The following is a 25,074-nucleotide window of genomic DNA, read 5'->3' as shown; positions in this document are numbered from 1 at the left end:
ACACCCCACGATAAGGCCACGGGAGCGGGGAAAGGGTTTGTAAAGCGGTAAGGATGCCCCACGTAGTTTGGAAGCCCCGGGACTTTGTGTCGATGTGAGGGCTAATGGTAGAGCGGGACCACTCTGCCTACCCTGAAAAACTTCTCTTGCGTGAGAATCCACTTGCTATTTCGAGCATCTCGGCTAGTGGCACAGATGCTGCTCGTCGGGCTCTCGCCCCGGGGCAGGGTCTCGGGTGGGGGTGGGGGGGGGATGCAGCCGTCCCCGGGGGAAGGGGGGACAACCCGCAGGAGGGGCCCGATCCCCGCTTTGCCGAAGTGTCCCGGTCCCAGAGCAGGAGCTGTCTGGAAGACGTTGATTTACCGAGAGATTTTCTTGTGGGGTTTCGGGGGGGAGGGGGGGGGGGAAATTTGCCACGAAGGACCCGAGCCCGGGGCTCTCCCACCCCCCGGCGAGGCTGCAGGGGCGGGGGACCGGGACCGGGCTGGCCCCAACCCCGCTCCGGGACCCACCCCCCCCACCCCACGGCGGCTGCCCGGGGAGGGGGAGACGCGGGTCGAGCCGGCCCCGGGACCGCTGCAGGTGCGTGGGGAGTGGGAGGGGGGAGGGGAACACCCCGCCAACCACCCACCCGCCCCTCGGGGACTCCCCCACCCCCCCCTAGAGCCGCCCCCGCGCCCCGCACTCACATCCGGGGCCGGGTTTGTTAATGGCAGACGTAATTAACCCGGAAAAAAGCGACGGCGGAGCCAGGGGCACACCCCCTCCACCGCCCGGCCCCCTCCGCCGCTCGGCGTGGACCCAGAACCCCGCAGCCCCCCCCCCCCCCTACCCCCAGCCCGCTCCGCCGGCCATGCGCGGGGGGCGCAGCCCAGGGACGCCGCGGGGTGAGTGCGGGGGCCACGCGTGTCCGTGTGGGTGTGGGCGTCCACGCGTGTCCGTGGGGAGGGGGGGGACGCCGCCGTCCCAGGGCTCTTCTTTGGGGACCCGGTGGGACGGGCTGGGGAACCTTTCGCTGCCCCGTCCTCCCTCCGTCCCCACTCGCGGGGGCTGCCCGGTAGGACTCCAACCTTCCCCCCCCACCCCCCCACCCCGGCAACACCCCACGAAGGGGCTTCCCTGGGAGGCGGCCGTGCCTGCGAGGCCCCCGGGGGTCTGACCCCGAGAAGGGGTGGGGGGGGGGGGGGAGCAGCCTCCGTGGGGCCGGTTTGCCGGTGCGGGGATGCGGCAAGAAGGTGCCGGTTCAGCGGCTGGAAGCGTCCGTGTCTCATCGGGTGGGAAAGAGGCCTCCCCGCCGCACCGGGGCTCGTCGGTGCTTGCAACGAGGTGGGGGGGGGGGGGGGAAAGGTGGAGGTAGCGAGGGTTGCTCCTGCCGGGCTGGCCCGTGGCTGGGGAACGGGGTGCCCGTGGGAGATTTAGGGCACCCATCTCCGCTTGGGGTCTGCGGGATTGGCAGCAAACGCGCGGGGAGGGTTTGGGCTCTGCAGCTATCCAGAGCGTGTTCCCCCTGATGTTGGTTTTTTTTTTTTCTGTGGTGAGGTGAAGAAACGCATCCTCGCTGCTCCCAGCCTGCCTTTCAACAGGTTAATTATTTCATTAAGGCAAATGTCTGGAATTAGCAGGAGTTAGTTGCTGGGCTCTGCCTACACCGTCTGTCTCGTGTGTCAGCCGCCGGATAGACGTCGGCGGGGCGAACTCTGGAAACTCCTTTGCAAGACCAGGTAAAAGGAAGTGCTGCTGCAACCGCTGCGGCTCGCAGCCATCGCCCTGCGCGGCCGGGGCTGTCTCGGAGCTGCGTGGGGGCAGCGGGCATCGCAGCTCGGTGCCGTCGTGAAATTCGGGTAACTGTCTTGCGTGCCAACCCGCACCAGGGCAGCTCAGACAGACAGGCGTGAGAGGAGGAGGAGGAGGAGGAGGAGGATGCTGTGGCTGCCCACAGGTGCGATGGGCCGTGGGGTGGAGCGAGGTGCCGAGGAGATGCTAGTGCCGCTGCGATGCTCTGAATGTCAGGTCTCCCGTTGCCTTGGCTTTTTTTTTGGCTGCAGGGTGTCCCTGGGTCACGCTCCCCTGGCTGTAGCTGTGCCGGGAGCAGGACAGAGCGGGGCACGGGGCAGCCGTGATGGTGCAGCGAAGCGCAGGCGTCCTGGGGATGCTTCCCGGAAAGTCTGGCTCTGCGGCTGCCCACGAGGCCCTTGAGCCAGCAGTGACGGCAGAGAGGGGGCTTGGGTGCCCTGCACCTTCTGCCTCTCTCTGGGACGCGCTTAGCTGTATCTCAGGAGGCAGGCAAGAAGGTATTTTTGCTGTAAACCTTCTTCCGTAGCCTAATTGCTGTTGTCATCTCATTCACCGAGCCAGAAAAGGGTTGTCCTTTTTGTGGGATATTATGACTCTGAAAAGCTGGGAAGTCAGTTGCTTTAGAGGTAGGGAAGAGCCCCAGAAGTCTCCAACGTGCTTCGCTACGAAATGGCATAAATTCATAAACACGATCTGTTAATGAGATCCTGAGGGCCTGATTTGGTGCGATGCTCGGGAAGTTCAGATTGTCGTTGGATGGCAGATGAGCCCCCGTGAATCGGGCGTGGGCATCATCCATGAATCGTAGCTCCCTGTGCCCGGCACCAGTGTGATGTCCATCACGTTTTCGTAAAGGACGTCCTCTGAAGTGCCTCTTCGCTGCGAGGCCTTCGGGGACTCATCTGCACTTTTAAATGATGCTGATTTTCTGTGAGGTCTCTCTTATTCTCCCCTCTGAGGTACAGTCTTGTGTCTTTCCCACAGCAAACACAAGTTTGGGTCCGTCATGGAAATACTTATGACTCGGAGTTTACGAAGTGCTGTGTAAATAGTAAATGTTAGTGCAAACTGAGCATTTTTTGGCCCTCCCAGGATTTCTGAGCAGGGGGACCAAATACCCACATGCTGATGGAGCTGGAGATGCTGCTTTTATCCTTTTCCTATGGAAAAGTGCAATTCTCAGTGGCTGCAAGGAGACAGACAGGTCATGCCCTGCAGGCAGTGGGATGTGAGGGAACAGGGAGCCTGGCTGGCTGGGGGGAGCACAGTCTGCAGGGCAGAGTTTGGAGCAATTGCAATTTCCTCTGCCCAAAGGTTTTTGCGTATCCAAGTGCAATCCGAGGTCAGCTCGCACAGAAGAGTTGAGCCGGTTTGTGGGCTTTCAGCCAAGCCCGTATTAATTAAGGATGGCAGGGGGAACGCAGGGAGTCCCGGGGGGTGTCCCGTGGGTCTGGCACCGCAGCCCCGAGGGGCTGGGGGCTCATCCCTGTGCTGCTCCTTGGCTCTTTCTCATGCCTCTCATAAGCAGAAATCTCTGGACTTTTATTAGCAGCAGGAGGAAGAGTTAATTTATGAGGCCTGGTCTGAACGTGTCGGTATGGTTGAAGGTACTTGGGAATCTGCTTTCGGCGTGCTTCCCCCCCGCCCACAAAAATAACCCCACAAAAAAGCAGTAAAATGTGAAGTGCCCACATAACCTTTGCATCGGGGCAAATGTGTTGTTTTAGAACAACCTCTTCTACCGAAGCAGTACGATTTCCCTCTCAGCAAAGCCCTGATACCCATCTCTGAAACGCTGGTGATAAACTCTGAGATCCTGACAACAGGTTGACTTGGTTTCTGCCACCTCTACCTTTGCAGCTGCACCACAACTCTTGCACAACACTTGCCTCTCAGGGCCCCACTCCACTGCAGCTCCTCAGCTCAAAAATAGTATTTCCTCCTTTTCTGCATGAGATCTTTTATTTGTGCAGCCTCCACTTCTGGCACCTGCGCGAGTCACCCCTCTTCTACCGGACAAACCACACCGGGTTCAGCTCGCATCCTTTCGGTAACCGCTGCCTCCATCCCTGCCCGTCCGCCCCGAGCCGTGGTGCGGGGGCTCTGCCCGGGCAGAGGGATGTGTCCTGCCCGCCCGCGCCTCTCGGTGCTGCTTTCGCTCCCCGTGCGTGGCTGGAAGCGACGGTACGGAGACCCGGTCCGCTGCGGGGGTTCTGGGGGGGCTCCCCTCCCCGTGGCTCTGCAGCGGGTTCTGCTGTGCAAGGTGGGCGGGAGCCGCTGCCAAATTAAAGCGGTGGCACCGTGCACCCACTCCCGCTGACTCAAAGCGGCCGCTGCTCTTGCGGGGTGACCGAGAGCAACGTTCGGGCTCCCCCACATCTTGCGCCCACGGGGGGACACAAGCAAAGCCCGTTGACGGGCACCGCGGCTGCCGTGCTCTCCAGTCCGGCTGCTCAAGGGTCGTCGTGCCCCGTGCCCGTGTCGTGGCAGGCTCAGCGTGGCGTTTCTCCCTGCTTCTGCAGAAGGGATTTGGGTGCCCGGGAGGTCGGTGTTGCAGCCCAGCTCTGCTCCTCTGCAGCTATACGTGGCCGAGGTGATCTCGGAGGTGACCTCCTGGCTCGCCTTGGCTGGCCGGCAGCACCGGGGAGGGTCCGTGCCCGTGTGCCCGTGGCAGACCTGGTGACAGGGCTTGGCCCTGCGGCGATGGGTCATTGTTTTCCCTGCTGACTCGGCATCCTGGCTGCACAGATTTTCTGCTGGAGTTGCAGATTGTTTTCCATTTCCTGGGAGTGTGCTCGGGCTCTCTCTAGCGCGCAGTCTGCTTTGGGATTATTTTTTGTCACGGTTCCCAGGGACCCGGTGTCTCGCGTCAAATCCTTTGTGGCTACTTTGTCCTCTCTCGGTGGGCCAAGCTGTGGTACGGGGTTGCCCCACATTGCTGAGCTTGGTGGGACGCAACCGCCGCTGTGACAGGGGCAGTTTGGGGCACAGAGCTGTCACTCGGAATCGGTCTGTCGCTGCCCCGGGGACATCCCGGTGGCTGTGGCGCTGCCCTGTGCTACGAGTGGTCTCGGAGCCGGACCGGCGAGCTTTTGTTTGGCGGAGCGCAGCGATTGAATCCGTCTGCAGGTCCCGGTTTTCCAAAGTCCTGCAGTTCCTTACTGAGCCGTTTTGGTCCTGCTCGCTGGTCTGATCCTGCCTGCACCCGGGGCCGTCACGCTGGCACCCCTTCTTGTCACAAAGGCGTGCTGGGTGACGTTTGTGTTTGGCAGCTTCCCCACAGTGTGAACATGCGGCGGTAGCAGTTTGACTTTGTTTTTTGTGTGTTAAGCCGTGGGCTGTGGAGGTCTGGGAAAGGCAGCAGGAGGTTTGGGCAGGTCGGGAGATCGGACCTGAAGGAAGCTCGGCCACCGGCCGTGGGACACGGTGCGGAGGAGGGAGCTGGATGGGGAGCGAAGCCCCAGCCCCTCCTTTGAGCCTCGTGCTTTTCGCACCTTTCGAGCTCCCTGGCTGCGGTGGGGTCGGCAGCTCTCGAGGCTGGGGAGCAATGTGCACCTCTGTGGGGCGGAAGATGTTTATGAAAATGCCTCATTTTTCAGCAGGGGGAGGCAGCGAAAGTGCTCCTTTGGACCAGCCCTGGAAGGTTGTCCCTTCCCTCTCCCTGGTGTGAGCTCGAATGCAGGCTGAGCGACTGCGCTGGCATCCCGGCACGTCTGGCACCGATGGGTTGAGATGGCTGTAGGTGCAGGAGCAGCTCCGTGGGGAGCTGGGGCTGCGGGATCAGAGCACCCACCTCTCCCTGCCTGTCCCCTCCTCTACAGGGTGATGTGAGAAGGAGCCCGGCATGCCGTACTTGGATCGACAGAACCGTATCTGCGGGTTCCTGGACATCGAAGAAAATGAGACCTGCGGCAAGTTTCTGCGGAGGTATTTCATCCTGGACACCCAGGCCAACTGCCTCCTGTGGTACATGGACAACCCCCAGGTAGGGTCCCGCGCTGGTCCCAGCTTCACACTGGGCATGTCCGTGGAAGTTGTTAGCCAGTCTGTGGCACACCCCGGCCTTCCTGGGCCATCCTGATGGAGGTGTCTCCTCCGGGTCCCCGAAGGAGGACGCTGTCTGCTGCATTGGTCGTCTGTCGGGGTCTCCCATGGCTGAGTGTGGCCATGACCAAACTCCAGCAGAGCAGCCCCCTGGCCACTTCTGGGGTTTCCAGGACTGTCCCAGCAGCCTCTTACACCACCAGGAGCCATTGACACCTTAGAGAAGCCTGTAGAAATGCTGTGCCAATGTGAGGTGTTACATCTCCCTATTGTCTTAGTGTAGAGACAGAGGGTTGTCAGACTTTGGAACAGGCTGCCCAGGGAAGTGGTTGAGTCACCATCCCTGGAGGTCTTCAAAAAGCGAGTAGATGGGGTACTCCAGAACATGGTTTAGCGGGCATGGTTGATGGTTGGACTCGATGATCTTGAAGGGCTTTTCCAACCTAAATGATTCTATGGTTCTATAACAAGAAAGAGAAGAGGTTAGACCGGGAGCCGGGCAGCTGGGGGAGATGGAGCCTGTGCACGTTGCGCCCGATGTCTCTGGGAGCTGCCCTAGCGCTTGCGGTCAAGCTCAAAAGAGCAAGAGCCAAAGCTGAGCTCTAGGAAGACCCTCCTGGAAACCCCACAGTGCTTGAGCACTGCTTGTAGGCTGGGGAGGCACCTGCCTTCCTGAAGAGCATCTGGCAGCAGATTCTTCATTGCCTTGTTAAAAGGGGAAGGGGAAGCACCCGGCCACCCGCCTGCACCCTCTTGGCCAGCGTTAGCACAAACTCCTGCTCTCTGGGCCATGCGGGGTGGGAGTCGGAGCCCGTCTTGCACCTGAGGTGCTGCTGCACGGGGCGGTGAGCAGGGCAGGCGGCTCAGAGTGGGACCGAGGAGGGCACGGAGCTCGGGTGCAGCGAGCGTGGCCGGTCCCAGCTGCTTGTAGGGTGCAAGTGCACAGGGAAGGGAAGCGGCCGAGGCTGGCAGCGTGGCTGTAGCTTTTGCTGCCTGACCCCAATGACACCGAGTGACAGCCTGACTCACCTCTTTTGCATTCTCCCTGTCATTTAACTCCCGTCGCTCATTACGTGTTTTGCAGAACCTGGCTATCGGTGCGGGTGCTGTCGGATCTCTGCAGCTGACCTACATCTCCAAGGTAATGTCGGGGTGGGGTGGAGAGAAAATGAATGCTCCCTGTTGTCCCCTTATCTGTGCGGCTTTCCCGGGAGAGGCGATGGCTCAGCCCGGCAGCACCCGAGGCGAGGTCCTGCCCGAGCCCACGCCATCCTCCCTGGGAGAGGAGCCGGAGCGGGTCTGTGGGAAGCGGGGAGTGTCCCAGCGGCGCGGCCGATCCCAGCACCGAGACCGGTGTTCACCTTCACCCGCAGACCAGCACGGGATGGGCTGCAAGGTCGGGGTGCAGGAGGAAGAGGAACTGCTCTACCATGAGGAAGGACACGGGGTGGCCGGGGCTGAGCGGGGACGGGAGCGCGGTGGTGGTGCGAGCAGGACGCGAAGCTGGCCATCGGCACGGTGTTGCTGCTCCGGCACCGGACCGAGCAAGGGTTTGGGGTCGTAGTGGGGTGCCCGTCTCGCTTTGGCACTCGGTCCCCATAACCCCGGCACGGTGCCTCCCGCTGCGGGTCCTGCCGCAGCCCCAGGTCTGCGGGAGGGTGCTCATCAGACCCGGCGAAGATGGGGAGGTAGAGACGGTCCCTTTTGTGATGGGTTTGGGGGCACCCGTAGCTCTCCCCTTCTGCTTAGAGGGCAGCACCCTGAAGGATGAGACCTTTTGGAAACTGAGCCTTTTGCGTGTCTTAATGGCATTATCCGGCTTCCACGGGAAGGCAAAAATAGTGCAATAAATGACAACTGTTGCAGGGCTGGTGACTGGAGTGCATGGAGCTGTGGCTGCGAGCACGGCCGGGGAAAGCAGAGCTGCCACCGTCCTTCTGCCGTGAGCTGCCCCTCGGCTGCTGCTTTGGGGGACGGGGGGGCTCGCGGCCGCCGCGCCGGGCTCAGCTCCGAATTGGAGCTGGATAAAGAAACGGACGGATCTCTGTGTTCCTGCTGAATCATGATTTATAAATTAAGTGCAGATGAAGCAACGCTGGGAGGTTGAGCCTTCCCCATTTCGGAAAGAGCCTTACTTCTAAATTATATACGTTTTAGTCTAAATGGAAATTGCCCTAGGACAGCATTTGGTCACAAACTGCAGGATTGGGTTATGCCAGCGGCTTTAACTACCAACGGTAAATATGCCAGAAAAATGGAGGTTTGCTTGAGAAAACATATTTAAAGCATTATAGGCTGTCTCCGAAGGAGGAAGCCTGTCAGAATAAATACTCCATGAATGCTGTGCTTGGAGCCCTGGGGAATATTATTCTTATATAAATGATTCCTACTCTTTAGGGAGAAACCACTGCTATTTTCCCTCAATTTTCTTAATTGCTGACAAGAGCGACTGCGTTAGTCCAGCAGAAACTCGCGTTTTCAAGGCCTTTGAAAGCTTTCCGTTCTTTGCTTTACAGTGCAGCCAGCGCCGGGGGGGACAGCGGGAGATGAAAGCCCCGTCTCCGCGCTGACCTTCCCCTGGGACCGCGCGTTCGTTGCCGCATGTGGTCTGCGTTACGCCCGATACGGGCCGGTTCCCGAGAGCTCGCGCGGCTGCGCTGCAGCTCCCGGGCTCGCGCCGTGCGTGTCGTCCCCGTGGGCACGGGACGTGCCGGCGTGCCGAGGGACGTGCTGCCCCTCGGCCCAGCGTCTGTGCTGCTGGGGGTCCTGCCCGGCCAGTCCCAAAAAGCCTGGGGTGGCATGCAGGACGGGGAAGACGTGCCCGCCGGCCACGTTCATTTTTCCCGTGACTTGAGCCGGCCGGCTCTCCTCCTCGTTTGTAGATGGGGGTAATTGCAGGGCTGGGGAGGGCAGACGATGCCTCCCCTCGGGCCGCCCAGCGTAACAAGGCTGCGGCCGCATGCTCGCTCCTCGGCCCCGTGCTCACGCTGCAGCATCGGTGCTTGACTGGGGGCTCAGAGGAACTGGGAGCGTGGACTGGGTTGGAGCTTGGGGAACACCGGCTTCCTCTCCGCCACGGGCATGCGGATGGAAACTTCCAGCTCTTGTGCATGCCATTAGCATGTGCTGTTACCTTGAACTTTTTCTTTAATTTGCTCTGTTGCAGGTTAGCATCGCCACCCCGAAACAGAAGCCGAAAACTCCGTTCTGCTTTGGTGAGTGAGGGGGACCGTGCCCAGCACGTCGTGCCAGAGGGCTGGCGCAGGGTTAGCGTGAGCCACAGCCCCGTATGGTGGTCCTGTCACTGTGACCCCCAACGCGAGATGCCTGGGCAGAGCTTGGTGAGGGAGGCAGGACACTGTGGGTCCCCTCCGTGATGGTCCCCTGCTTTTGCTGTGCTCCTGAATCCTTTCCACGTGTCCTGTTGTGCTGCACTACCTTGTGCAATACAGGGTTTTTTTTTTCCTTTTTAATGCCTGCGTAAGCTTCTGCTCCTTTTGGTGCAAGGAAGGGGTGTTTTGTGTCGAATTCCCCCCTACCCAAATGGCCTCAGCCCAATTTGGTCGGCCTCAGTGCCTCCCGTGTGAGCCATGAACTCAGGTTTAAAGCAACAGAAATGACGGCACAAGCACATGCTTGTCCCAGGGGAATGGTGTTGCCTTTGCAATATTTTACTACAACGGATGTAGCCCAAGACAAAGACGGGAGCGCACGGCGCAGCCCCACGCGAGGGCTCGCACCAGCATTTCGGATGAGAGTTAAAACCCAAGCGCTGAGCGAAGGAAGTCCCAAGGGGCCCTCAAACGCCCCACGCAAGGGGCTAACTTCAGCGCTAGATGAAGTCCTAGTTTGGGCCGTGCCACAGCCTTGGTTTAAGCCTGACTTCAGCCCTGCCCTCCCTACGCTCTGGTGCCAGGATGCATCCAGCTGACCAGCTGCCACGTCCCTCCTCCACGCCCCTCGGCCGCTTTTCCATGTGAGAGGTTGCGAGACCGCTATCTGCAAATCGCTCTGGGACTGGGAGCTGAGGGATGCTGTCGTGTTGATTTATTGTTTAATTTATTTTAATAATGCTAAGCAACTGTTCCCTAACTCTCCTTTTCATTCCCTTCTTTGATAGTTATCAATGCTTTATCTCAGCGCTATTTCTTACAAGCCAGCGATCAGAAGGACCTGCAGGACTGGGTGGAGGCACTGAACCGGGCCAGTAAGATTACGGTAGGTTGCATTAGGCTCGTCTCTGGTGTTGCTCTGTCTTGCCTTGATGGGCCGCTCGATAAGCATCTAGAAGAGCTGTGCTTTTCCTTCTTGCTGTGTTCTCCTCCTCCGTCGCCTTCCCGGTCCCACCTGAGGAGCAGCGATGGTGGTGGCCGGGTTGTCCCCAGCCTGGGAACAGGTCTGTGCCAAACTTGCCCGGCTTTCTTCTGGGTTAGTGCTGAGGCTGCGCTGGGGAAGGAGGGAAGCGCAGCTCTCGGCTGGTGGCTGCAGTGTCTCCTGTTTCTGGAGCCTGCTCTGCTTCTGGTGCATCCCTTGTTTTGCTGTTTGATCAGTTATAGTACAGGGCTGTAGGTCCCCAAACCCCCTCGTTCCCAGGGGAGCGTGCCGTGGTCCCCCGGACGGCCCCGCGAGAGCAGAGCTCTTACACGGACGCCCCGGGGGCTGTGCGCGGTTCTGCCAGCACGTGGGGCCGAGCTGGTTTGGATCTGAGGGAGAAATGCTGCGAGCAGAGGAGGGACACGCTGGCGATGCAGCGTTTTAGCGTGCAGGGCTGGACGGCTTCGCCGTGTCCCTTCGCAAGGCCAGAGCTGCGTGGTGACCCATCTCAGGAGTCTGGCTTCGGACAGGAGACATTCCCTCCACCATCACCAGGGATCCTCCTGGTCTGGGTTTATTTTGCTGCTGTTTGCTCAGGCGTCTTCACCCTCCCTGCCCAGCTGCTGCGGGGGACGGCGGCTGCACCCTGGGGAAGCTCCTGCGGGAGCCGTCCCCATCCCTGCCTGCTCCGGGGACGTTTCCCTCCTGTCACTCCTGCTGGCTGGGATTGTGTGTAACCGACCAACTCCTCGCCGCGGCTGTCAAAGGGCGTCTTTCTTCTGCTTCGATAATTTATTTACTCAATTTTTATTCTTCCTGGAACGCCGGGTCTTATGACGAGGCGTAGCAAATGCCCCGCACTGCAGGGCATCGCGGGGCGGGTTGTGCCTGGATCCGAAAGAGTTTGTCTGCCATCTCCTCTCATTTACTGTTGTGTTCATATAACCGTAAATGAATGGTCACTGACCCAGAAACCCACGAAGTCTATGCTCCTCAGCTGCCCGGCGCTCCTGGCGATGAGCGATGCTGCTGCGCTCCCTCTCTCGTGCGGTGGAGCAGGAGCATCGCCTGCGCGCTGTGTGGCAGTGCCCGTGCGCCAGGACTCCTGCGTTGGGTGTTCGCAAGGCGGCTTCTTTCTGGCCCCGGGATGTGGGGGATCCCTGCGAAAGGGTCGGGGCACTGCAGGCTTCTGTGTGCCTGGCGTTAGCGGTATGGCTGATGTTTAATGCTAGTAGGGTTTTACTAGGTCATGCGCTGGTGCGTGTTGTTCGTGGTTTGTAAACTAAATATAAGGAAAAATCACGATGAGCAGTTTAGGAATAGGTCCTATCAAATAATCTTTTTTCCTTGAAGTTTTTGTTTCAAAATCACTGGAGTGCTGTGTTGTGTCTGTGGGAAACTCATCTACAAGACCAGACCTGGCTTGTATTTTCTTTTTATATCTGCAAATACATTAAATGCGACAACCTCTGTGCCTGAAGCCACCAAACTGACTGCCCAGGCTCTGGCTTGTACCTTCTCCTTTATGGGTTCAGGTGATATTGGCCGCAAAAAAACCCACCTCCAAAACCAGGTAGGAGTTGTAACCAGAGCGTGCCAGTGACATTTGTCTAGCTGTGCCACCAGGGTAGTTTCCTCCAGGGTAATTGCCTGCAGGCAGCCCGTATAGCTGATTTGCCAGGCTGGCTGAGGTGGGAGCTGGTGCGGCGGTAGGAAGAGATGCATCTTCTGTTTCTGCAATAAACCGCGGTGATTTTCATACCCTGATATTGGCCAGCCCTTCCCGACTCTGGCTGTGTCCTGGCTGGCCGACCGGCTCATCCAGCCCTGCAGGGAGGAGTTCTCGCAGGCTGGCTGGGAAACACGGGGCTACTGGGATGCGGGTGACACGGCTGCTCTGCCCTGCGTGGGAAATCCCTCTCCCTGCTCTGCAGCTTCCCACGGGTCTCCATTTGTGCCTGGGTGTCCTTGGGCTGCTCGGAGTTGCAGCAGCTTCATCACCTTGGTGTGGGTGGAGGGGCACAGAAGGGCATGGGGAGACGTTCTGGCTTTCGGCGGGGTTTGGACCCTTACCGGCCTCTGGTCTCCGAGAGGTTTCCCTCTTCCCCTGGGCTCTGCAGGGCTGCTGGGCTCCTGGATGTGGGATGCATGGCACCAACCATGGTCCTGCGTGGTTTTCGCAGGTGCGCGCTGCTGCCGTCTGAGCCGCTCGCTGCGGTGGGACGGGAAGGATGGGGCAGCGGTTCGGGTATTGCTCTTGGTGCAGAGAGCTTCTCACGGAGACTTCTCTGCTCTTGGCAAATCGCTTCCTGCATTTCTTCACCTTGCACGCCGCTTTTGTAGCCAGGGCCTTGGCGGTTGAAGGCTTGAGGTGTACAGCGGGCTGGTGTGTGACCACGACGAGGGACTCTGCTCAGTTCTGCACGAGGAGGCTCGAGTTGGTGGCAGCGCTCTGCCCCGTGCCGGGCACCCGGCAGCACCTTCCCCCTGGCATCGCTGCCCGCAGAGAGATGCAGCCCCTTCCCTCTGCCCCTGCCCCCTGCACACGCAATGTCTCCGTATCGGCGTTGTGAAAGCGTTTCCTCTGGCCGGGTGGCCCGCGCTGGCTCCCCAGCCTCGCCGTGTACCCGCCTCGTGCTCGCCTGCCTTGCCGGTGCATTGCCGGTGCCCGCGGGCGCTGGTGCTCAGCACCGGCCGTGCGGCACAGGCGTCCAGCAGCCTGCCACGGTCTGGCCGCTCTCTTTCGCGGCAGCAGCGTTTCTGAAGCGGGATGCGATGGCACCCGAACGTGTCGCTGCTGCCTGCTCCCTGCCAGGCACTGCCTGCCCCATCAGCTGAGCCTGGCTGGTGGAGAGCACCCAGGAGGCACAGGCAGCGGGGCCGTGGGGTGGCCAGGATCTCGTCCTTGGCCCTTCCTCCTCTCCTCCCTATGGGTTTGTGAGGTCTTAGTGCAGACTTCTGCCCCGCAAGACTTAAGCCAGGTCTCAGGTTGAACACCAGTCCAGCCGTCTGCTTCAGGAGGGACTTTAGAGCAGCTGAGAGTTCTGCTCTGCCCAGCCAGCAGCCGATGCATGGCGCGGTTTGCACGGAGAGGACCGCGTGTCCCTCCCCGTGCGCTTCGGGGTGGAAGGCGGGAGGGTGGGTTGGAGCCAGACACCCCGATTAATGGCATTAGAGAAGTGGAAGTGCGGACTTGGGGAGGAAAACTTGGAAACCTGCCTTTCTGTCCAGAGCCAGGTGCTGGAGGGAAGGAGCTGGGAGGGGGAAAAGGAGGATTCTGGGGCTGGATCCCTGCAGCGTAGCCTCTGCCCGGTGATGCGGAGCTGCTCGCAGCGAAGATGCAACCTGCCCGGCCGCGAGTCGGTGCAGGACGTGCAGGCGTTCGGCGTGTAAACTAGCGCCCGGCCATCTGCTGCGCCCCTGCGGACGTGCTGCAGCTCAGCCTCGTTAGGCAGATGAAAGCTCATCATTAAGCCTAGCTGTAAGTAGAGCGGGGACAATTAAAGGAGCAAGTGTCCCACAAACGCATTGGGCTGCAGAGGCGAGTCACAGACTCATGTGAGTTGATGCTTAATTATTCACCACCTCTCATCTCCCATCTCAGTGCCTCCTGCAAACCGCCTGGGTGGGGCCCACACCCTCCTTAATTGGGGTGGCTCGTTCATTTATTATTATTTAAAGGGACATTGCTGCATTTAGGCTGGGAGGACAGAGGTGATGGTGCCCCCGTGCAGGCGTAGGGCTGCCCGGCACGGTCGCGCCAGTGCCCTTCACCCCTTTCTTTCTCCCGTAGGTGCCAAAGGGCGGCAGCGTCCCACCGGCCGCGGAGATTGCGAAGCCTCCAGTGGTGCCCCAGGCCCAGGAGAGAAAGCCCCAGGTGGCCTACAAAACCGAGATCATTGGGGGGGTGGTGGTCCACACGCCCATCTCTATCAACCAGGTGAGCTGGCAGGATCCGCGCACCGGGGAAAATCCCCGCGACGTCGGCACCCCGCTTTGGTCTCTCTTTTCACCGCCTTTGAAGAGCAGCTCCTAATGGGGATAAGCAGAAAAGGTGGCAGCTTTCTCCGTGCGTAGCTGGGCGAGGGCATCCCCACCACACCCCACTTTGATGTTCCTGCACCTCGCTGCCAGGAGCCCTTCGGCGCTTGAGCCGGGCTTTGAGGGGTCCCTGCCTGCTGGCTTTTGTGTCTGGCTCCTGCCAGCAAGGGTGCGCTGCCTTCCGAGTCGAGCGGACTGAGGGTGGCTGGGTCTGCAAATCGCTTTTTGCAAATGATATTCAGATTTCTGCTTTAGGAAGGGTGAGCGCAGGGAAAGCGAGTGTCGGAGCGTTGTTACTGCTTTAGCCCCGCCAGTGTTGAGCAGTGCAATGGGTAGAGAAATGCTGTTAATACACAGCAGCGATGGGCTCTGTCGTTCTCTAACCTGCCTGTTAGAGCAGCAGAGCTCGTGGACGTGGGTCTGCTGCGCTGGGGCATGGGGCCCGGGGGTCCGGGGAAGCTCTGGGGGTCCGGGAATGTCCAGCCGTGGGGCTGGAGGCAGTTGCTGGTTTGGGCTGTTGGGGAGGCTGGTTTGCACTTTCATTTCTGGAAACCAGCTTGGTGCCTGCAAACCCTTCCCACTCAGGGATGTATAAATAGCTGCACTTAGCACCCTGCAGCACCTCTCCTTTGTCTCGCTCTGAAGTGTGATGAGACGAGGGGGTGTGAGGAGGAGGAGGCTATGAATCCGCTCCCCTTCCCGGCCATTCCGCACCATCCACCCACACGTCCTGGGTCCAAATCCCCCATCGAGGTGTCCGGGGCAGAGGGACCCCGTGTTTTTGCCCCCATCAAAGTGGCCGAAAGGACTGACCCATCCCGGAGGCGGTGTCCGGCCCCACTTGCCGTGGCTCTGCAGCCCCTTCCCTCGGCACGTGGCCGGGTGCGCACGTGGCCATCGGTGTCTCCCACTTTCGGGCGCTCATCCGGCTCTGGGTCTCACTTCAGCTCTTATCGGTGGCAGCACTAAAAATAGAGCAGAGAATTAGATCATTGGAGCCTTTTTTTTTTTTTTTTTTTTTTGTGTGTGTGTGTGTGTGCTGTCAGGCGATTTTAACGCTTCCCTGGCTGTGGGGTTTGTTGGGGTGCGGAGGTGTGTGGGGTGCGGAGGTGTGCGAGGTCCTTCGGGCTGGCAGCCGTCCCATCCCGGTGCCGCTGCCCCATGGGATGCTGCTGGACCCTCAGCCCCGTGCGTGGGGTGGGGAAGGGCAGGGAAGGGAGGGCTGTGCCTCCCCCCTTGCTTCCATGCAGCCAGGGCAGCCTGTTTGCAAAGAAGTGGCAGCAGCCAGCCTGTGACTTTTCTTTTTTGTTTCGGTGAGTAAAAGCTGCTCTTTCCTCCTGACTCTTGACAATACCTCCCTCTCCTCCCCTGCCACCACCTCCCGAGAGCCGGGACCTCCATCCTCAGCCCTCGCGCAATTTTCTTCTTTCACTCAGGGGTTTTTTAGAGGTGGTGCATCAGCTGCTGGACCATTTTCCGTGCTCTTGCAGCTTGCCCCATGTGAAATGGCTATTTTTCCGCTGCAGCTTCCTGGGCGCGTCCGTGGTTTCCTGGCTCTGCCCTGGCCGGCCAGTGCTGCCCCACAGCGGCTCTGGGACCACAGGGGGAAGCCCCACGCTCCGGCTGCACCCCCAGACTGGCCAACAGCATCACCCCGGCTCCCGGGTGTAACGGTCCCCATTGCAGCAGCATCCCCATCTCTGGTTTTGGACATGTAACATCCGTAACGCTCGGCAGAGCCGATGCATCCCCGGGCAAGGGGAGCGGGCAGCCTCCCCTTCCCAGCTGGGCTGGAGCTCCGCTCCGCTGCTTTCCGGAGGTTCTGGGTGGCATTCTGGGGCCAGCCAAATGGCTGCTCGTCTCTGTCCTGGAGAAACCGAAGCAGCTTCTCGAAGGTGCTGGAAGGAGCAGCGCAAGCAGGTTGCTGGTTAACCACACCGGCAGTCGCACCGGCGCGGGTGCCAAATAAGGCTGGTGGTGCCGAGAGCCACCCCGGCTGCCATGGCAATTCTCAAACCTCAGCGTAGGGTTGGAGGAAGGGGTTGGAGGGACGGGGGAAGGAGATGAGCACAGATGTTTCATCTCAACCATCCTCGGCGCTGCCGAGGGGGAAGGGAGAAGGGAGGGTGCTGCCCGGGGACGGAGCGGGGTGCGGAGGAGGGAGGGGGTGATGCCGGCAGCGGGGAAGGGTCCATCCCTCGGGATGCGCTTGGGAAGCGCTCGGGGTGAGCCAGGGGATGGGTGCTGGGCGCACGGCCACGTGCACAGCCCATCCGTGCTCGCAGCAGCGAGCGTTGCGCTTGGGGAGAGACGGCTCGGGGCCAGAGGAAGCACGGGTTTTCTACCTGAACTCCAAACATCACAGTTTCTTTTGGGAGAATTTGGCTGTGAAAACGTGGAGTGGAGACTTTACAGCTTTTCTGACCAGTTTATTCCCACGATATATTGCCTTCTCCAGTTGGAAAGCATGCCTGCCTTCTAACTTGGGTTTGTCTGGCTCCAGCTTGCAGCCGGTGGTTTTTGTTCTGCGTCCCTCTGCCAGGCGAAAGAGCTCCTTGTACCTTGCGCTTACTCCAGCGAAGGTCTGTGGTGCAGTTGAGTCACCTCTCGCTGTTTGATAAGCCGGGCAGATGAGGTTCTTTAATTTCCCTGCTGCAAGGGATTTTCTTCAGCCCTCAGATTACTTTTCTGTAGCCTTTCTAATTTCTTAACGTTGTTTTTAATGTGTGGGCACCAAAAACGTGGCTAGCACTCAGGCAGCAGTCTGAAAAGCTGCATGTGACGAGATAAAATCAGCTCCTGACTCTGGTTCATCCCCCCGCTTGTGTCCAGGCATTGCAATTAGCCCTTGGCATGCAGCTCCGTGCTCAGGGCTGCCTTCGGGTTGCTTTTCCCTCCAGCTCAAAGTGTCCTGCCTTCTAGCAGGGAATTCCCCCCACCCTTCTCTCTCCCGGCTCCCCAGTAACTCTGTGCTCTCCGCTTCCAGAACGGAGGGGACGGAGGGGAGAGCAGCGATGTGGCCGCCCACCCGCTGCTGCGGCGCTCGCAGAGCTACATCCCCACCTCGGCCACCAAGCCGCCCGCCGGGCCCCCCATCCTCAAGAGCGGCTACTGCGTGAAGCAGGGGAACGTGGTGAGTACCGGGGGTCCCCTGCGCCGCGGGCAGCGGGGCGGTTTAGCTGGGTGCGTGGCCGTGGGCTGCATGCTGCCCCGTGGGTTGGGGATGCTCCGGGGATGCTCTGGATGCAGGACCACGACAGCGTGGGGAGAGCGCCGGAGCCCAGCACCGAGCTGTTTCCTCCTCTCTTTTCCAGAGGAAGAGCTGGAAGCGCCGGTACTTTGTTCTGGATGAATTTTCCATCAGTTACTACAAGTGTGAGCAGGTGAGCAGTCCCTGCCGCCCCCCCAGCCCCCGCCTGGGACTGACTGCTCCCAAGCAGAGGTCCGGAGCTTCTGCGCTGCCGTGCCGGCATGGGAAGCACATCCCAGTGCTGCCAGCCCCAGGAGCCGGCCAAACCCATCATCATCCCCTCTCGTCTCCGCAGGACAAGGAACCCTTGCGCTCGATTCTCCTGAAGGATGTTTGCAAGACCCACGAGTGCCTGGTCAAGTCTGGGTAATGCTCCCATCCGTGTTTCCCTGAACTGCAGCCCCAGGTTGTGCCGGGGCCGGAGCAGCTAACGGGAGCTCCGGCTGCTCCGGCTGCTGGTGGGAAGCAGCTCCCCGAGTTGCTGAACCGGAGGAAGGCAGGAAGGAAACTCGGTTCCTCCTCTGGGGAGCCCAGAGGGCCCCAAAAATCAGTGGCTGCTGCTGCGGGCCAGGCTGAGCGGTGCTGCCGCTCGCTTTTCTTTTACGACCCTGTAACCCAAATATCTCCTCTTTGGTTTGCTTTTAAGAAATTTCTTCCCCTTCAGCTCCATGAGCAGGTTGGGGAAATGTGGCTGGATGCAGGATATTGTCCATCCTCTGTTCTCCTGGTGCTGATAGCTATCTCTGCTGGGCAGGCGTGCTCCTACAGCTCTCTTATCTCCCTAGATTAAGGAGTGTGGGGCCCTGCACAATAAACAGCAGAACAAAGGTGTTCATAAAGCTGCTGAAAGCCTCATATAGGGGTTTTCCTTAAACTAGCACAGGTGGCTACACAGTGTCTTGGGAACAATTTATTGCAGCGAATGCTGATAAAATCAAAGTAACTTGAAGACTTGCAATGAAGAATGAACTAAGAAAACAAGCCTCCTTAGCTAAAGTAAAAATATAATTTATTAATATATCTTTGAATTGTTTATTCTTAGTAAGTAATAGAAAGCTCATGAACTGTAAATGAGATGGATTACGGGTCTGGGGAGGGGCCGGGATTTGCCTGCAGATGGCAGAAGCTGGAGTGTGTGTGTAGCTGAAGGTCTCTGGGGAGCTGGAGTCATCTTCTTAAAATCCCGATGAGATCCAAGGTTTGCCTTCAATATGTTTTTCACGAGCATAGTCTAGAGATGAGGATAAACACAGATTTTGATTTTGATTTTTTTTTCCATCCATGATGACTTCTGGGTAGTGACCATCTTTTTCTCGCTGTTTCTAGTGACCTCCTGATGCGGGACAACCTCTTTGAAATCATAACGAGCTCCAGGACCTTCTACATCCAGGTGAGGCAGCCGAGGCCGGTTTGCTTTTCTGGGCAGTGAGTTCAACTCGTGCGAGCCACACTCCTGCAAACGGGCTGTTCCCCAGCAGCCTCTCGGCCAGCAAAGACGAGCAGATGAGTTTGTAACAGCTTCGCCTGGTGTCGGGGCACGGGTGGCGAGGGAGAACTGCCGGGGGTTTCACTTCTCCCCTTGGGTTTATTTATAATAGCCGCTATTTGTGTGAGCAGGAAAAAGCAGAGACAAAAGCACAGGGCGATCTGACGAGCATCCCGAGTACGTGGGGCTGTGTCTGCACCTTCCCGGTCCTGCAGATTTGGCCAGCCCTCTCCGCAGCGTGCAGGGGTATTAATTAATTCTCCCTGTTGCGGCTGAGCTGGGCAGGAGGAGGCGGCAGGCAGGGGATGCCGTGCACGGGGCTGTCGGCACGACCCCATAGCACTTGTGAGTCCCCAAAGAGTAGCCAGCACGGCGTGCCGTGCCGTGGATGCTCATCCCCGTGTGCACGGGCAAAAGCCCCAAATCCTGCTGCCCACAGGGGGCACGCTCGTGGCGGGCTGCAGACCCCCGAGCCTCTGCCGCTGCAGGGGCAGGGCCGGTCACATCCCGACAATTATTTTGTTCCTTAAATGCTTTATCTATTCCTGATACAAAAATGCTGCAGTGTGGAGAGTGGCTCCCCTTCTGCGGGGGATGATAGGGTGGTGCGGTGATTTTTAAGCGAGGATAAGTTAGTAGCAAATATCCTGGGAACCCTGGTAGCCTGTCCATCTGCGTGTCCACGCTTTGCTGTGGTGGGGATCAACTCTGGCTGCACCGGGGGCTTGCAGAAGGCAAAGTCTGATTTGGGCTGGTGTGTTTTGCAGGCAGACAGCCCTGAGGACATGCACAGCTGGATCCGAGTAATCACAGGGGCAGTCCAGGCCCTGAAAACTCGCCCAAGGGTAGGTCATGTCCTTTCTGCTTCATATATAGTGTCAAATGAAGATTATGCCAATGTACAAGGTATTTATTTAGTGGCTTGTGTAAGCGCTCAGTTAGCCCGTTTCCAGGATGAGATCCCTGCCCTCTCTGAGTTTGTTTATCAGTCGCTGGAAAAGTTTCCCTGAAAAGATTGAAAAGTGAGATTCAGCCATCAAACTGGACCTGCGTGAACCCTGCTCTGCTCCAAAGCACAAGCGAGAGCCTGACTGATGGCAAAGGGCCATTTAATTCAGACTTTCAGTTTGCTGAGGGGTTGGGTTTTTTTGGTTGTTATTTTTTTCTCCTTTCTGCAGAGCCTGGTCCCCAGAGCTTTGCAAAATTGCTCACAGCATTGCATGCACGAAACCCCAACCTCAGCCAGCGCTCACCCTGTGTCTGTCCTTGCAGGAAATGTCCTTCATGAGATCCACCTCCATGGTGAAGTCCGGGGGCTCCTTGGCCCTCTCCCAGCAGAGGCAGGCGGCAGAGGAGAGGAGAGCGCTCTGCAAAACCCCTTCCACCTCCTCCTGGCAGCCCTGGACACCGGTTCCGCAGGCAGCAGGGAAGCAACCGGTGCCGGAGGAGGTGCCCGCGCCGCTGAGAGACTCGGTTTTCGTGCCGGCCTTCACGGAGCGCGACGCCGGTGCCGTGCTGGGAAAACGCGTGCGGCACAAGTCGGAGCCGCAGCATCTCAAGGAGAAACCGTTCGCCTTCGACCTGGACGATGAAAGCATCCGGACCTCCGACGTCTGACCGGGCACCGAGCCATCCCCCGGCTCCGCGTGCCGCTTCCCCGGCTGCCGGGAGGGTCCCTGCGGGGCGCACCGTGTCCGGGACGGCTGGTCTCCGTGTGTCCGCTCAGCGCCTCGGACCGAGCTCACCCCGTCGTCTCGTCGGGGGTGAGGTGGCCCCTTCCCTCCACCGCTGCTCTTCCCTGCCATACAGGATCCGGCTGGACCCGCGTCCCGGTGCCTTGCTCTGCCGGGAAGCGGAGTCCCTGCCCTGCTCCTGCCTGTGTTTTTGCCCCCGGCGGCTCTGTGTTTCGGGAGCTGCCTCCAGACAGGGCGACCTGCGGGCACCTCGTGCTGCCATCGCTCGCTGTGCGGGGTGGGAAGCGCCGGTTCCTGGCACGGCTTGGATGAGGGGGCATCCTCCTCTGCAGCTGCATAATTTGCCCCCAAAACCAAGCCTGGAGGAAGCGGCAGGAGGTCTCGGAGGCCTGAAGGGGAGCGTGGCCTTTCCTGTGATTGGAAAAACATTTTTCTCCCCTTTCACGCTGCTCAGCCTTTCCCCAGCAGCTGGGCAGAGCCGGGGAGACGCCAGCCCTCAGCTGCCTGTACAAGGGACACGCTGCAACTTCCCGTTTTGATGACTTTTTCCCTAGGAAACCAGCTCTTTACACTGCCTGACTAATGGCGTATCAACAAATCCATTGGCTTTTAATTATGTCTTTTTATACCTGTAGCCACTGTTAAACCCCGGCACTGGCAGGCTCCCCGCTCAGCCCCTCCGAAAAGTTTATTGGTACTTTCTGAGCGTGAGCCTGGGCAGGCAGCCGGTGTGACGGTGGCTCCCAGGGACGGGAGGATCCTCAGGTACGGTGTTGGTTTTGCACTGTGTACATCTGGGCACCAGAAAGCCGTGCCCGGGTGGTGAAGTGCTTTTAGCAAAAAGCAGTGAAAGCCGAGCATTTAATGAAACTGGGAAGACTTGTCCAGCCAACTTGCCTGCTGCCTGCCTTGAAATGAAAATGAGTGTAAGTTTTTAGAGCGACGAGAACTCGTCATTTCCATAACCAAATAAGCTCCTGTAGGAGTTGTGATAAATAGCGTGTAGAAAATTCAGGTATTCCCTAGGCAGCGAGATCGTCTGATATCTTCACCCCGAAATGTGTGCGTAATCCTTGGGTACCGAGCGAGGACACACCTCCCCGTCCTTGCTTGCTGTCAGCAGCAGGTTATGTCGGTGTGACTTTGTGAGAGCAGCAGCAAGCCCATCCAGGCGTCGGTGCTGCTTCACCCTTCGTTTGAGGGCTCTTACCCAGACCCAAGGTGGCAGAGTGAGGAGCGTTGGCTGGGGTGGTGTCCGTGAACCGTGGAAAGCAGCACGTGTTTGGGTAGGAAAGCTTTCGTCCGGAATTGTGTTAAGCTAAAACAAGAGCAAGCGATGGCATCCCTGGCATTGAGCTGCTGCGCTCTGCCGGCATCCCCGGCTGCGGTGCCCTGCGGGCAGGAGGCAGCAGCCTGGGCGGCAGCAGCAGTGCCCTGGCTGGGCACCGCAGCCCTGGGCAAGGCTGCAGGAGGTTCCCGGGGCTGCCCGGGGCTCTGCTGCTGGGCATGTGGGTTTTTAAATGTGCTTGCTTTGGCCCAGCTGCACTGGTGTGTCCCGTGTCAGACACAGGCACGCTCTTTGCCATCTCGGATGTACTCCAGCTGATAAATCTGGGTGGCTGGTGTGGGAATGGCATTGCAAGCTTAGCAGCGCATGGAGTGGTCCGGAGTTAACAAGGCTTCTCTCTATTGAGGACTAGTTACTTGTTCTTTTTCTTTTTGTTTTTCTTCCTTTTTTTTTTGGCATTACATGTTCCTGCTCTGCAAAATCAGCTCAACGTGCTCCCCAGGAGCGAAAAATATCTGGTTTGTCCCTGCTTTTTCCAGCTCTCCAGCTGTTTGACAGCTGTGCTTCAGCTAGCTCAGGCTCAGCCTGGGATCGAGCAGAGCCTTATCGGTTGAGCTCCGAGGCGTTGATTAGCCCAATGGATCTTAAGATTAAAATTGCATCTTCCTGCATCGATCCCCTCCTGTGTCGGAGGGGCTGCTCCTCCAGCTGGGCTCCGCTGGAGCCCGGGGCAGGTGCAGCCAAAGGGGCCTCGGTGCAGCCGGGGGGAGGCGGTGACGGGACCTCCCAGGTTTGGGGCTAAGAATGGCTTCAAGGGGGATGTGTGGAGATGCTGGGGAACACTGAAACTATGAAAACGAGTGGGAATCGATGCAAACGGTACAGGGCGAGTGTTAATATTTGTTATTTAATTGTAGAAACCTAGATCATGCTGTTCCTTTTCCTTCTTTTTGCTTTATTTGCACTAGTGTTTGAAATTATATTTTTTTTTTTTAGGCTGACTTGCTGTTTGGCTCATAACATGGGGTTTCAAAAATGTTTTAATAGTTTGGTAAGCCTATCAATCATAGAGTCACTGTATTTGGTGATAGCGCTCTGACCTCATTTCTGGAGAACATCAAATGCAGAGAGACAATGGTTACTTCATGCAAGACTTCAAAACCATGGAGTACCAAGTATTTTTGTTGCTTGATAATTGCAGTTTCCTCAGGCCTGGGATGGTAAAGCAGAAGCTGGTTGCACAATTAGGGTTAATCATCCAGGAGGAGAAACTACGAGTGGCTCCAGCGCTATTGCAACATTCCTGTTTCTCATTCCCACCCTCCCCGCATCCCCAGGACAGCGTAAAGGCTGAATGTGAGACTGAAACAAGTGTGTTTAAAGTCAAACTGGGCTCCAGACCCATCCCTGATGCAGGTGGTGTTGCGGGGAGGAATTTCTCTCCCATCCCAAAGGACCAGGTGGATGCAGCCAGACCTCGATGGAACTTTGCAGCAATTTTTAAAGCAAACTGGTATCCCCTTATCTCTGCGCTTGTCGCCTGGCTCTCCCGCGTGGGGATGAACGATCCCCCGTAGCTGCTTGCTTTTGAGAATGAAGCGTGTGCTGCGAGTTTCCCCGCTTTCCTAGGGATACGTGCAGGTTCGAGGTATCTTGTGCGGAAAGAATGGTGCGAGAGATGGGTTTGCTCTTTTCTATGGAAACTCCCAAGTGGTTTCAGCCGTTTCTGTGAGTGCTGGCTACGGATTTCAAGTGCTCTTAGGGCCAGGGTGCCTCGCGCGGGCGATGCTCCCTGACTCCCATGGTGTCGGTTACCTGCCTCCCACCCCTCGCCTGTAAATGCTGGCTGCAGGAGATGGAACCCCTTTTCCCCTGTGTTTTTAAATAAAGAAGGAAATCCCAGTTGCTTTCCCAGGCTGTCTGTTTGCATGGTGTATTTTGGGTAATGATTGCCAGGGAGGGTTGAACGCCATCCCCACCAGGTCTGGGAGACAGGGCGCAGCGGCTGGGGGGACACCATGGGGGCCACCGCCAGTTGCTGCCCCCACGTGCAAGGGCAGCAGCTATCGTGTGCTGGGGCAGCTTTTAGAGACGCTGCACTGAGCTGCCAAAGCCCAGCCTGGTGTCTCTTGTGCCACGCTTACGGCTGGAGCCCCTCGGAGGCCCCCGCTGCCGAGCTGCAGCCGGCTGGGCTGCCCACCCCACTGTGCCCCACCGGACACCCTGGTCCCCCCAGCCAGCTTCAGCGGGAAAGAGCACCGAGGGGAGGGCAAAGGGCCGTCGTGGCCTCTGCTTTGAAGAAGTTTTTGATCTTGTTTGTCACTGCTAGAAAAAGAGGGGACAGAGATTAACGGGGCGAGAAGCATCCCTTGCTTCCAGGGTGTGTGTTTGGTAAGGAACACGACTGCTTGGAGCAGAAATTGTCCGTCTCCAGGCGGTGTGCATCATCCTCCCAGCCCGAGGTGCAAGTTGAATTTCATAGCTGACAATGTTAAGACAGCTCCAGCTATTGCTCATCTTGAGCCCTTCAATAGGTAAGTGTGTCCCAATAAAACTCTTGGTTTAAACACTTTGTTACTTTTTTTTTTTTTTTTTTTTTTTTTTTTTTTGCTTTCAGTGTCATATTTTCCAGTGATAATTGGCTGAGCACACTTCTTGTGTGAAGTGAGCACAGATGCTGCTGCCCTGCACACAGGTCGGTTCTGGGTGTGAGAGAGGGTGAGTGCATGGCAGTGGCAGGGAAGTCACAACAATCTTTGCCTTTCTGGATATGCGGGCCAGAGGAAAGCTGTCGGACCGATACCCTGATTTTCCTCAGCGTAGTCCATGACTGCCTCGTACGCAGAAGGAATTTGAGGTCCTGCTGTTAGCTGGCAGCTGCTGGGCTGAGGACGTGGGGAGATGTTAATGATGATGGGCTTTTGCACATGGGATTTTTTTTCTTCTTTTTTTTCTTTTCTGGCTCGCTGCATAATTCCAGCCCCCCTCCCCCCACCCCCGTGGGTTTTTCAGCCCTGTTGTTCCACTGGTCTGAAGAATGTGGTAGTTTCACGATGAAGCCTCCCCTGCCACCCTACTGCCCTGAGACCTATTCAAAGCTGCCAAATTCAGATTACTTGTGACCGAAATGGGATATAAACCCCATTCCCCAAAGAGGAGGAGT

General features: G+C 58.3%; 1 protein-coding gene across 7 annotated transcripts; it reads left to right on the top strand.

Moving 5' to 3' along the window:
- The first annotated feature begins 824 nt into the window (after positions 1-824).
- Positions 825-24,429, top strand: PLEKHA2 (pleckstrin homology domain containing A2). Of its 7 annotated transcripts, none has more exons than XR_007509856.1 (13): positions 1,466-1,721; positions 5,616-5,779; positions 6,923-6,979; positions 9,005-9,053; positions 9,959-10,056; positions 13,946-14,092; positions 17,180-17,326; positions 17,508-17,576; positions 17,739-17,809; positions 18,770-18,833; positions 19,697-19,774; positions 20,202-21,549; positions 22,908-24,429. XR_007509856.1 is itself a non-coding variant. In XM_049831274.1 (13 exons), exons 3-13 carry the CDS (start codon positions 5,639-5,641, stop codon positions 20,544-20,546), a joined length of 1,266 nt encoding a protein of 421 aa, XP_049687231.1. In that variant the 5' UTR covers positions 1,466-1,721; positions 5,394-5,532; positions 5,616-5,638; the 3' UTR covers positions 20,547-24,427. The 7 variants fall into 7 exon arrangements, 6 of the variants coding, with proteins under 6 accessions (XP_049687230.1, XP_049687233.1, XP_049687231.1 ...); XM_049831274.1 differs by adding an exon at positions 5,394-5,532 and having other exon boundaries at positions 20,202-24,427; XM_049831273.1 differs by lacking the exon at positions 1,466-1,721 and adding an exon at positions 825-887 and having other exon boundaries at positions 20,202-24,427.
- The last annotated feature ends 645 nt before the right edge of the window (positions 24,430-25,074 follow it).

The sequence above is a fragment of the Accipiter gentilis genome, chromosome 28 (genome assembly GCF_929443795.1).
Source record: "Accipiter gentilis chromosome 28, bAccGen1.1, whole genome shotgun sequence".
Lineage (NCBI taxonomy): Eukaryota > Metazoa > Chordata > Aves > Accipitriformes > Accipitridae > Astur > Astur gentilis.
The sequence above is the reverse complement of the archived record's forward strand: the minus strand, read 5'-3'. Positions and strand labels throughout refer to the sequence as shown.